At 36.2% G+C, this 14,076-nt stretch overlaps 1 protein-coding gene across 1 annotated transcript in view; it reads right to left on the bottom strand.

The window, feature by feature from the left end:
- Positions 1–10,293: 10,293 nt before the first annotated feature.
- TBC1D32 (TBC1 domain family member 32) overlaps positions 10,294–14,076 on the bottom strand; it is a 114,494-nt gene continuing 110,711 nt past the window's right edge. The window contains exon 33 of the mRNA XM_059700210.1: positions 10,294–12,142. Coding sequence (XP_059556193.1) covers positions 12,023–12,142 — 120 coding nt within the window. The 3' untranslated portion in view covers positions 10,294–12,022. The remainder of the gene's footprint in view (positions 12,143–14,076) is intronic.

Here is a 14,076-nt window from a genome sequence, read left to right on the forward strand (position 1 = left end):
TATCTATGATGTTAATATCTTCAGCAAATTTGGTATATGAAGTTTTGAAGCTTGCTGTCAATACAAAAAAATAGCATACATATCAAATTGCATATGTATCAACATATGTTTAACTCCATCTATTGAAAAAATCCGCATTACCTGGTACACCTAGTATGCACAAACACTGGTGCAGATTATATTTCTTAATGACAAGTGAAATGAAAGTTAATAACAAAAAGCTAAATTTTTTAAATCTTCATATACTTTAAAGATTATAAACACTTTTAAAGAACTAAGTAATCAAACTATCATAAATGTAAACTTTAAAATACATAGAAGTAGCCTAACTGGTTTGGTTCAGTGGATAGAGCATCAGCCTGTGGACTGAAGAGTAGCAGTTCAATCCCATCAGAGGCGTTTACCTAGGTTGGGGGCTCGATCCCCAACCCCAGTCGGGCACTTGCGGGAGGCAACCAATTGATGTGTCTCTCTCACATAGACATTTCTTTCTCACTGTCTTTCCCCCTCTCTCTAAAACATCAATTGAAAAATATCCTCAGGTCAGGATTACAAAAACAAACAAACAAAAAATTAAAAAATAAATAAGTACAAATCCATAAAGGTAAGTGATAGTGAAATACTAACATACCAAATATTTAAAGATGCAGTGACAGCAGAGTTGCAAGGAAAAATTTTAGCCATTTCATTTTAAGATATTCATAAGATATTCTTAAAATTAATAAATTAAGTTCTTCACTTAGAACTTAATAAAATAAAAATAGAATAAATTTAAATAAAAAAGGAAAGAAATAATAAAAAGAAGGAAATAATAAAAGCAATTGTTTAAAAATAAAAAGTAAAGACACAATGGGGATAATCAACAAAGTCAAAATTCAGTTCTTTGGAAAGAGTAACATACTAGACAACTTCTGGTAAAATCCCATGAAAAAAGAGGAAAGAAGACACAAATAGTATTTGAATGCAAAAGAAGACATAACTATAGAAACAAGAAAAAATACTAACTTTATGCCAATATAGTTAAATACTTAATAAAATGGATATATTACTTTCTTTTTTTAATATATTTTTATTGATTTTAAAGAGGAAGGAAGAGGAAGAAAGAGATAGAAACATCAATGATGAGAGGGAATCATTGCTTGCCTTCCTCCTGCACATTGGACTGAGCCCGCAACCCAGGCAGGTGCCGTTGACCGGAATCGAACCTGGGACCCATTGGTCCACAGGCCAACGGTCTATCCACTGAGTCAGGGCAAAATTGATATATTTCTTAAAAATATAATTTACCAACTTACAAAAGAAATAATGGCCTACGAAGTTCCATAAATGCTTTTTTTTAAATTAAAACTGTAGCTACAGTGAGCTGACCGGTTGGATAAACTCCCAAGCCCCACCTCCCCTGAAAAACTTAAAGTAAAATAGCAAAAAAAAAAAAAAAAATCCAAAGAAAGCTACAACTAAATGGCATGTTAACACCACAAACTCCAAAATAAAACAACTCATGTGGTATCAGTGTGCCCAACAAGAAGCAAAGGTAAAGCAAAAGAACTTTGAGAAGTCCAGAAATTGAACTGCCAGCAGGCATTCATTCACCCTTCAGTAGGCGGATCTGAGATACCTGTGAGAGCTCATGGGTAAGAGCAAGGAACACAACAGTCAGGTGTTGCTGGGGCAATATGGGCCATAGGAACTTTGAAAGTAGCCAACCAAAGCTCTCTTTCAGGACAAAACCCTACCAAAGAGAATATTTTACACTGAATCTAAATTGAGCAAGACAAGGACAAAGTGACTAAGAAAAGGAATGGTACAGATAAAAATGGGAAGGAAACACATCTCAGACAGGTCATATTTTTGACACTTCTGAACATGCACAGAAGAGGGAGCCCTAGAGCCATGAAGCTAGAAGTTTCTCCAGCCCACACTTCTACCTGAGTAACAGAAAAGGCAGTCCAATTCTGAACAAAGTTATGTAACAAAGCTATGTAAAAGTCTCCCTTTGAAGACTAGAAAAAATAATTATTTAATCAGGGTATTTATTAAGTAGTAACAATTTATTGTAGTATAAGGTCAAATGACACATGAGAAACTGAGATGACATGTTGTGTGGAGCTTATTAGTATCCATTGTTCCCAAGTCTTGGCAAAAAAAACCCCACATATATATATATATATATATACAATATATATATATGTAATATATATATACACACACACACATATATATACACACATATACATACATACATATACATATATATAATCTGTGTGTATCATATATAGATACACATATATACACACATATATACATACATACACATATATATACATACATATATATACATACATATATATACATACATATATATCCTACAATATATAGTATATATGATATACATATAGATTATATATATGTATATATGCTACCATAATATACATAAAACTCAAAGATGTGGAATTTTTGCTTCATGTTGTCTTATAATGAAAATAAATTTTCTGCTTTTTCTCCTCCACCCCAGAGCCTGAAGGCCACATTGGCTAGTTCGTCAACACATGACTACTTCTATGGCAATGAAGAGAATGACTAGCTCCGTTCCCATTTTCATGAAGTTTATGGAGAAGTGGGAGAGACTCTCAATGAAATAATCACAAATGTGATCACTGTGATGAATAAAAGGTCCAGGTAGCTATATTTCTGATAGTCTGAGAAGTCAATGGTTGGTGGTGGTTGCCTTGGGGACATTTAAAATAAGACCTAAAGAATGAGAGAGGATTAGGCGGGTGAACAGTGGCTGGTAGGGTGGGCTAGGACGATTGAATGTGGGAAATACATAAAAGCACAGACCCTGTGATGGGAGGTCCTGTAAACAGTACAAGGAATGGACAGAGGGTATGTGTGGCTACAGAGAAGAGGTCCATTGAGAGAATAAACCAAACAGATCACCAAGGTTTGGACCATGTGGGGTTTTCAGCCATGGTCCAGTGAGTCACTCTCTCCCAAGGGAAACAGTTGACTATAGAGAGATTTACACCGGACAATGGCAACAGCTGAACATTTTAATTGTCTTGGGTGCTATATCTCAGAGGAGCATAGTCCAGGAATTCTTGTTCCAACCAGAGTCTGGGTCTCACTTTGAGGGAAAGTACCCAATAGCTATGAGAAGAAAGAAAGCACACAGGTGACAAGCTAACCTAGCTATGTGACTCTGAGCAAGTCATGTCCCCCTTCAGAACCCCACCTCCTCCTCTAGCCACCAAGAATTTGGGCCCAACACTTCGTAGGAATTTGTTGAATCTTTGGAGATAAATAGACTCACTTTCCAGCCATGAGCTTTGTCTAGAGGGGAGCTATTATTTTTCCCCTGTAAAAGATCTCTTGAAATACAAGAACATCATTTAAAAGTGAGATCTTTGTGTAGGTGGATATGTTCCAGTGTTAGATGAGAAGGAATAAAACCACATTCATTTAAAATCTGAAAGAGGACCAGGAAGGATAGAACCCTCTTGGTCTAATGAAAGGACTAAATTGGGCTCTGTTTCAAGTTGCCATTGAGTTTCTGAGTTCTTTAGAAGGAAGATAAAACAACCTCAAAAAAGAATGATGTGTATAATGGATTAATTTCCAGAGCATTCACAGGTGCCATTTATGTTGCAAGTCTTCCTTCCTGAATTGTGTTCAATTTTCAATGGAGGGGTTATGTTAAAACAAATAGATGAACCTGGTTTTTGAGCCTGAGTCTGAGATACAACTGTTAAATTGGCTTAGTGGAGAAATCTAAGAGGATGAGGTCAGAAGAATGGGATGGAAAACATACACATGGTGCAACTTCTTCACTCAGTTAGGCAACCAGCTCTCTGGAAAAGGACTATTAAGCCAAGACATTCTTCAAGACTGAGGCTGACCAGAGATGCCTTTTAGTCCACGGGGAGTTATCCTGTTATTCTTTCGGAGTTTGAGAAGGCTTATCAGGAGCTAGGCACACATACACAACCTTATTCCCTGTCTCTTCTCCCCAATTTTCTCCGGGGAGCATTTCTGAATATTAGAAACATGGAAACGAATGACAGATTCTCCTTTTCTCTCTCCTCATGTAGGGATTTCACAATTGAACTACAGGGCCCTGTAGAATTCTTTCTCTCTCAGTGATCAAGAGGCAAATGTGAGTGCTTCAACCTCAACAAGTGGTCTGAGTTGAATCTACCAGAGAAAAGAAGGTGATTGAAACCCTCTACTTTAGGCCCTAAAAAAAAAAAAGAGAGGAGAAGAGTGCAAATTGGTTTGCCTCAGTGGGTAGAGCATTGGTCTGGGGATTGAAGGGCCTGGGGTTCGATTCCAGCCAAGGACGAGGGAGAGAGGGAGGGAGGGAGGGAGAGAGGGAGGGAGGGAGAGAGGGAGGGAGGAAGATGAGGGGGAGAGGAAGTATTCTTCACTGCAGTATGTGACATGATATAATTTGAAGACATTAAAGTTAGGTAAAGCTCCAGCCTGAGGAATAGAGAACAGGATGTCTTCGAAGGCTCAAAGCAGTTGGTCCCCTAAGGAGAATGAATGCAAATAAAGATGCAGGAAGGTGATGGAGAAGAGGTACTGGTAAACGTCCTGAGCAACAGCTTTATCCAGGGCCAATGCTGTAGACACACAGCATTTTAAAACAGCATTAATCCTATTGTCAAGACCCTCTCACAGAGTAAAAATAGTACCGATGGTGGCCTTTCAAAGTTACATCCTTTCATCTACTTTCTATGGTTGTTTTATACAGTCAGGAAAATTCTGAATAGGGCTTTATTTTAGCTTTGCTCTCATTAAGGTCTCATAAACTCAATTACTTAATATTCCTTAAGAATTATAGCTTGACAGCTGATTCTCACAGCCACTTGGCCTGGAGGTCAAATCCCCCCTAGTATTAGCTACAACAATCAAGGCTTAACTACAAGACTGCGCACAAAGACCACTAGGGGGTGCACCAAGAAAGCATAACAAAATGCGGAGACAAAGAAACAGGACAAAATTGTCAATGGAAGATATAGAGTTCAGAACCACACTTTTAAGGTCTCTCAAGAACTGTCTAGAAGCCGCCGATAAACTTAATGAGATCCTCGAGAAATCTAATGAGACCCTCGATGTTGTGATAAAGAACCAACTAGAAATTAAGCATATACAGACTGAAATAAAGAATACTATACAGACTCCCAACAGCAGACCAGAGGAGCTCAAGAATCAAGTCAAAGATTTGAAATGCGAAGAAGCAAAAAACACCCAACCAGAAAAGCAAAATGAAAAAAGAATCCGAAAATACGAAGATAGTGTAAGGAGCCTCTGGGATAGCTTCAAGCGCACCAACATCAGAATTATAGGGGTGCCAGAAGATGAGAGAGAGCAAGATATTGAAAACCTATTTGAAGAAATAATGACAGAAAACTTCCCCCACCTGGTCAAAGAAATAGACTTACAGGTCCAAGAAGCGCAGAGAACCCCAAACAAAAGGACCACACTAAGACACATCATAATTAAAATGCCAAGAGCAAAAGACAAAGAGAGAATCTTAAAAGCATCAAGAGAAAGAAACTCAGTTACCTACAAGGGAATACCCATACGACTGTCAGCTGATTTCTCAACAGAAACTTTGCAGGCCAGAAGGGAGTGGCAAGAAATATTCAAAGTGATGAATGCCAAGAACCTACAACCAAGATTACTTTATCCAGCAAAGCTATCATTCAGAATTGAAGGTCAGATAAAGAGCTTCACAGATAAGGAAAAGCTAAAGGAGTTCATCACCACCAAACCAGTATTATATGAAATGCTGAAAGGTATCCTTTAAGAAGAGGAAGAGGAAGAAAAAGGTAAAGATACAAATTATGAACAACAAATATGCATCTATCAACAAGTGAATCTAAGAATCAAGTGAATAAATAATCTGATGAACAGAATGAACTGGTGACTATAATAGAATTAGGGACATAGAAAGGGAATGGACTGACTATTCTTGCGGGGGGAAAGGGGTGTGGGAGATGCGGGAAGAGACTGGACAAAAATCGTGCACCTATGGATGAGGACAGTGGGTGGGGAGTGAGGGCGGAGGGTGGGGCGGGAACTGGGAGGAGGGGAATTATGGGGGGGAAAAAGAGTAACTAATGTAATAATATGAACAATAAAATTTAATTAAAAAGAAAAAAAATAAAAAATAAAATTATAGCTTGAAATAATAATTTTCTAATTTTTCATTAGAAAAATTTAGCAGTGTTCATTCTAGCTATCTTGAATAGATTCTTATTCTCAAGTTGCTGAATGTTTTAATTGTCCTTTTATTATGAGAAACATGTTGTATGATGTTTTGCACATCAGAGGAGATGCGCATACAGATACTTTGAATACAATAGATCACTATACAATATACAGAATATTTTCCTTGGACTTATTCTGTCTTTTCAATAATGAAATTAGGCATGTTGTATGTAATCAGCTAGATCTGTCACTTCTAATTCCTTTCTGTTTTTGTGTATTTCTTTAATTCTCACTTAAGGGTATATTTTTTATTGCTTTTTCAGAAAGAGTGGGAGGGAGGGAGAGAGAAACATCGATGTGAGAGAGACACATCCAACTGGGGCCAGAGGTTGAGTGGCAACCCAGGAGGGCTGATGCTCACTGAGTACCAGTCAGGACTTGTTTTTTGTTTGTTTTCATTTAACTCTTTAGGGAGAATTGGTTTTTCTGCTATCCTGGTGAGCCCAAAGCTGAGACACTTCTCATGTATGCCTGAGGCCTGGTTCAGCTTTCTTCCCCAGAAGGGGATATAGACTCAATGTGAAGTGTGGGTCAAGAACCAGTAGGACCAAAGTTTGTAAACATTTTTTTCAACCAGAGGAACATGAAGAGTTTGAGCAAGCTCTTTCTGAGTATGGATATAAGCTCAAACATAAAATAATGGGAACAAGAGAAATAGAGCTTATTTTAATCTTATATCACACTATGCAGATTCACTGGCAGATAAGCTTCCCTAATTACTGACTTAAGGGCCAAGAACCTACACTAAATATGCTGCATCTATTCCCGTTCAATATGGCCTCCTCGCTCCTGATAACTTTCTATATCCTTGGCTAAATAATCAGGAACTTAATCTAACCTTATCTTATCTTCTTGCATATTTTAGTCTTCCTGCTAATCCTGAGCCCAACTGAAAAACCCTTCTATTTACACACTCCAGTGCCTTTTCACAATTTCCCAGTAAGCAGTGGTTTTACATTCATTGAAGACAATCGAACTTGGGAATATTTTTTCAACATACAAATGATTCTAAGTAACAAAATGAAGAAAGTAGAATTAGGTTACATTTGCTAAAAATTATCATATAGGATAATGTTTAAAATACATAACTGCCATCAAATTTAAGTTCACTGATGAGATTGCTACCCTAATGGCTCTCTTTAGATGTCCTAGCCTTCATCTACAGAAACAAGACTTCCTCGACAGTACACATATCTGCTAGTTAATTGATATTGTTGCAAACAACCTGGGTTATTAATGATCAGGGAAGGAGCAAAGGGAAGGCAAATATTATAGGCAAGATTGGGTGACATAGGGAAGGTATTTTCCTGTCAGTTACACCTGGGAACAGGACCACTGCAAACCAGGAAGATTTGAGATACATAAGCGCCTAAACAAAGGAGTTCTCCCTCTTGGTTCTCGCTCCAGGCTGCAGGACTCTTACGCTCCTGTGTTCACCCACATGGCCCACAGCCATGTGGACTTCACACAATGGACTGATGGACTAGAACTAGCCTGATGCTATGCTGGACCCAGCTCCACCATGGAATGGAAACTCTGGGCACTGGCTTTGCTTCTAGCTCTGCTAAGCCCCTAGCTGCACCACTTCCGGGACTGGTTTAAGGGAAATGGGACTTCAGAAATGCAGGAATGTAATTCCATGCAAATAAAGATCACTCATCCTCCCATATGAACCTTAGAAAATTCTTTTTCTCAAGATATTATGAGGACCCAACCCCTTAATATTCAGTGGGAAAAGGGATCCCCCACTTCCACCAGGGAACACCCCACTTCCACCGATAACAAAATGGTATCTATTATGTCCACAGAACTCTTTGCTAGTTGGTAAAGATATCAATGAAGGATACAAAGAAACTTTCTTAATTGTAATTACTAGACAATATACTTAGATTCTCAATATGAAATGTAATAAAACACCATGAAATTAAGAACATGCCATCGGCACACATCAAAAATTATTAAACAGAGGGACAGGAATGGGGAAACTCAGAGAAGCAAATAGGGTATTCAATGCTGTACACAAAATTAACCACCTTATTATTTCAATCACTTAATGCAAGATTGATTTCTTCCTCAGCTCACAATCCAATGTGGGTTGGCAAGAGATTTTGCTCTTCGCAAATTCAAGCATCCAGGATCCAGGGGCACCAGGAAAGAGAAAAGAAAACTCATGGAGAAAGCACACCTGCTATTGATGCTGTGGTCTGCTCATTAACACTGGTTAAGCTGATCAAACGCTCTGCAGTATACTTAGCCCAGGAAGAGGAAACTGACCGGTGAACATTACCAATCTCTGCCATACCCATCATCCATTCTAATGAATACATTTTTTAAGTCAAAATAATTTCATGACATTAAACAAAATATTAATTTGAAAATTTTGCTTTCAGGGCAACTAAAAGAAAAATGTAGGCAGTTATGGACACAGTATGAAGCATTTTGTTTTCCATTTTCTGGTGATTTCCAATAAAACTATAGTTAATTATATTTGATGTTGTAAAAGAAAAATTGTATTTTAGAGGTGCTCTATAAGAAGTGAACTTTAGCATTTTTATAAAAGGTTAAATAAAAATGTGCTATTCAATAAAAAATAGCAGGTACATATCCTGATAACAGCAGTTCAACATTTAAATACTAGATTAGATGATCAAACTTGAACAGCCAACATTTTAATAACTGTCTCCCCCAAAGTATCTCAAATGTACTCTATTAGCAAACACGACAGTCCAATTATTTCCATGGTGCTTAGCATTTCATGATGGCCTATTGCCAACAGAAGATTATGGGGTGGGAAACATGCCAAAGAAATTAACTGATTTTAAAGGCTAAAATATTGCTAGTGCTATAAATTTAGGTTTATATGAAGCTAACGACCTTGACCCTGTTTAAACTCATCTGATAAGTAAATATATTGGCACCGACTTAAGTAATAACTCTCTTACTATCCTACCAAAGAAAAGTAGATGTCAATTTTGTTACAAAGAACATTAGTAAAATTCTATGTCACATAAAAGTAAATATTAATTTATCACTTAAAAATAGAAAACAATTTAAAAATGCACTGATAACCCATGGTACATCAATCTGGTCTACATCACTAAATCTAGAATATGAAAAATTAACCTATTAAAACAGAAAGAAAACAAAGAAAAATTGGACAAACTACAAAAATATGTCTAACATTGGATTGTTCAGGACTTTTATTTCTTTTCTGTTATATTTAACTAGCAAGGAAAACATGAGTAGAAAATATAATCTGTTACTCCCACAAAAATCTGAATGAGGGAAAAGATTAGAACCATAGGTAACCAAGTGCCTGATCCACAGTAGGAATTTAATTAAGGCATATTGAGTGACTAAATGAATAAATCAATAATAGAGTTGAAAGAGGATTGAATTTAAAGGTTCCAGGCCATGCTAACACCAACTAGCCACACAATGGCAAATAGGTATAATTGATTGAATGTCTAGAAGAGCAAATTAGAGCACCCCATAATTTAATAATCATAAATTCAAGTAGAATTCTGTTGGGAAGTTAACATGAATTTATGAGACTTACTCTACCTTCCCATATTCTTTGGCATGAGAAGGCATAACTATAAAGATTACATTTTTAAAAAAATATATTTCATTGATTTTTTACAGAGAGGGAGAGAGAGAGGGATAGAGAGTCAGAAACATCAATGAAAGAGAAACATCGATTCAGCTGCCTCCTGCACACTCCCTGCTGGGGTTGTGCCCATAACCAAAGTACATGCCCTTGACTGGAATCGAACCTGGGACCTTTCAGTCCGCAGTCCGACGCTCTATCCACTGAGCCAAACCAGTTAGGGCTAAAGATTAAATTTTGAAAACAGATATTCAAAGTTTTATATATGTGCGCTTAAATTTTCATAAATTTGTATACATTGTATAATAAAAATAGTTTATTACAATTCTGTACAATGTATAAGGTCCCTTCACAAGTTAAAAATAAATTTGTCCTACAGACTTATAAATAATTGAAAACAAAACTGAGAGGCAAGAGAGGACTGTATTTATTTCTATTCTAAAGAGTATTCTTAAAGACAGGTGCAAAAATAATTCAGTGTTAGCAATACAATAGCTAACATGTTAATAGCTACTGTTGGCATTTATTCAGCAAATTGCTCATTGTTTATGTCACTGTTCATAAGGTATTTATCAAACGAAAATCAAAGCTTTCTGGCTCCTGCTGAAGTCACTTTTCCAAATTGTAATTATTATTATCTAGAAGATTCTAGATCTTACTTCACTTTCCAGTCAAAATCACCAATGGATATTACAAAATTAAGTTACAGTTTCTTCTCCACTAACATTTCCAATTACCATGTAAGAAATTTTAAAAAAGAAATAAAGCTGTAAGTTTCTTAGGACTAATAACAATACTCAGGAACAGAATGGAAAGGAATGAACCCATAAACATGTATTACAGGTTCTGTGGAACAGCTTTTCAAAATTCAGTTTGAAGTACACTACTAGTAAGCTTGGTGTTTTGGGTCACCTAGGACTCTCTTACTTATATCATCCAGAGATAAAGTGAGCAATATGTCAAATTAACTTGCTCAATTTTCTTTCCTCAACTTTTTCAATGCCCTTTAGGAAAACCATTACTGAGAAGCTACTGTTGGCATTTACAACATAAGACCTGATTTTGGAAGGTTGATATTGCAATAGCTTAAATGCCAAAAAATTGAAAACTGTACAGTACCAGATGTTTCAACATCCTAAAAGGAAAATGAGTTTTTTGGGGGAGCCATTTTGGGTTGAAAAGGGGGGCAGGGGAGGAGCTTCAGAATGGTTTTAATGGTTGACTTAAAAACTTGTTGAAATTGCTGACTGAAAAATTAACAATTTAATATTTTTATGTATTATCTTTCATATATTAATTGTGGCAGTTATAAGAAAATAGACCCTAACATATTAATCTCATTGAAGCAGAGACTTCTATTTAAATAAAACATATTGTTGGTAATTTAAAATAATTTAGAAATCTATTCTTCTTAATGTTTTCAATTCAGTACAAATCAAATCTATCACCAAGGAAAATGCATAACTAATGAGAGTGAAATGCTTATCAGTATGAAATAACTAATCTATCTTTTAAATGAACCATGTAGAGACTACATTTCACATGGAGAATTATAAATTGATATAGGTATCAAAAGCAATTCCTAGAAAAACAATTATGTCTAGGGATGACATTTTTCCTACAACTTGCCATGATAAATATCATTTGTTCCTCCACATGTCAAATAAGCAGCTGTGGTTTTGTCTATTTTCCTTAAATGTGCAGAAAAAATAATAATAAAGAAAACTATTGCCTTTCCTTGACTCTATGGACTCTTTCTGGCTAGTAAAGAAATCATTTACAATATTGCTGTTTCTTTCCAAACTTGTTAAAAAGATATTTTAAACATCTGGTGAAACAGGAGATCTAGGTAGGAAATAACTATGAAACATGAAGGGCCTTAGGTTAGCTAGATCTGACTCTATAACAACCATACAAAAAAAGCAATCTTATAAAAATGAATTCATTTCATATCAAAAATTGAGCAAATGCCTACTTGAACACATTATTACATTAATAAACTCAGTATTGATTTATAATATGTATATTCCACAAAGCATATGTTGTTATGAATGCAGATAGGCAACAATAGTGTCCCTTCATTTCCTTTTAAAATAAACAAAACATAAAATTAAGTTGTGTGTTTCATGATCTCTATGTGCTTTGCACTCTAATGTTCCGCATGTCTCTCAGCAACACTGGTCGGTAGTTTTGTTCCAAAATTTCCATGTATTCAAAGTAATCACTCACTCGAAACCCATGCAGTGCTTCTTCCTGTCAAAAAATGTAAAGGAGCAGTTCATTAGTTCAGATAGACACACAATTCTAAGTTTATACACTTTAAATAGTTGATGTGTCACTTTTTTCAGCTACAAACAAGGAATTTCATGTTGTTAGTAAATGTGTACTGTTTTTTATTTAGTAGGCTGTGTATGTATATGATAGCAAGAAATCATGTACCTATAAAACAAGGTTGTCTGTTTTCAAACCAAAAAATGCTCTACAGCTAACAAAAAATAAATCAAACTCTTAGATGATGAAATCTTCCTAAGAGATAATGAAATCTTCTTAAGAAGACATACAAATGGCCAAGAGATACATGGGAAGATGCTCGACTTCACTATTAGGGAAATGCTAATCAAAACTACAATGAGATAACACCTCACAACTGCTAGAATAGCTATTATCAACAAGTCAAGTAATAGTCATTCATGTGGTTGTGGAGAAAAGAACTCTCATTCATTGATGATGGGAATGTAAACTGGTACAGCCACTATGGAAAACAGTAAGGAGCCTCCTCAAAAACTTAAGAATAGAGCTACTATATGACCCAACCATCTATCAGAAAAACTTGAAAACATTTATCCACAAAGATATACGCACCCCTATGTTCATTGAGGAACTATTCAAAGTGGCCAAGACACGGAATTTACACTGAGATCACTTAACCAATGTGTCCTTCGATGGATGAATGGATAAAGAAGATGTGGTGCATACATACTATGGAATACTATTCAGCCATAAGAAAAGATGAAATACTGCCATTTGTGACAACATAGATGGACCTTCAGAATTTTATGCTAAGCCAAATAAGTCAGTCAGAAAAAATCTAAGAACCATATATCACTGATAAGTGGAATATAAAACTGAAACTCCTGGACACAGTATGGAGGTTACCAGAGGGAAGGGAGGAGGTGTAGAAAAGAGTAAAGGGAGCCAAATACATGTTGATGGAAAATGATTTGACTTTGAGTGGTGGGCATACAATGCAATATACAGATCATGTATAATAGAAATATATACTTGAAACCTATATAATCTTATTAACCAATGTCACCCAATAAAAAGGAAAAAAGTAAGGTAAGTCACTTTGAGTGGGTTAAATAGAAATAAAGAGTTGATTTTTTTAATCACCAGAAAGTGACATAAAAGTTTACCACAAAAGGTGTAGAACTGACTCTACACTGAGATCATTTAACAAAGAGTTTGCAATAATGTCAAATTTCACATAAGAAGCAACAAATTACATAATAACAGTCACATAAGAAAAGGGGTTTTGTGAACACAGCTCTGCTCTTTACCTTTGGTAGACATGACCCTTTGTATGCTGTCTGACTTATAGTATGAAAAATAACCTTACCAGATCAAAGGAGTAGAAACACAAACAACCTACAAGTTATGTTTCTTCTGGTGGGTCACTCCTAGGATGCTTGGTAAAATTAAAAATGCCTGGTTATGGCCCTAGCAGGTTGGTTCATGGGCTAGCGCTAGAACATCGGCCTGCGGACTGAAGGGTCCCGGGTTCGATTCCAGCCAAGGCCGCATGCCAAAGTTATGGGCTCGATCTCCAGTGGGGGGCATGAGAGAGGCAGCCGATCAATGATTCTCTCTCATCATTGATGTTTCTCTCTCTTCCTCTCCATTCCTCTCTGAAATCAATAAAAACATATTTCAGAAACAATACCTGGATATCATATTTCAAAAACTTTTGAATCCTGATTTTGGCATTCTGGATTCAAGCCCCAAAGTTGACACTTTTATATCGTCTAAAAGTTTCAAGCTACTTGAGAATTTGTACTGATATCTGACAACTGAGGCCTCTGTCATGAAAATTCTGTTTTAAAAGGTCTGGGAGTGTCTAGATATCTGAGCTTAGATAAGCACCCTAGTGACTCTTAGGATCAGGGAAGTTTAAATAGTGTGGTTTT

This window comes from Myotis daubentonii, chromosome 6 (assembly GCF_963259705.1).
Source record: "Myotis daubentonii chromosome 6, mMyoDau2.1, whole genome shotgun sequence".
Taxonomy (NCBI): domain Eukaryota; kingdom Metazoa; phylum Chordata; class Mammalia; order Chiroptera; family Vespertilionidae; genus Myotis; species Myotis daubentonii.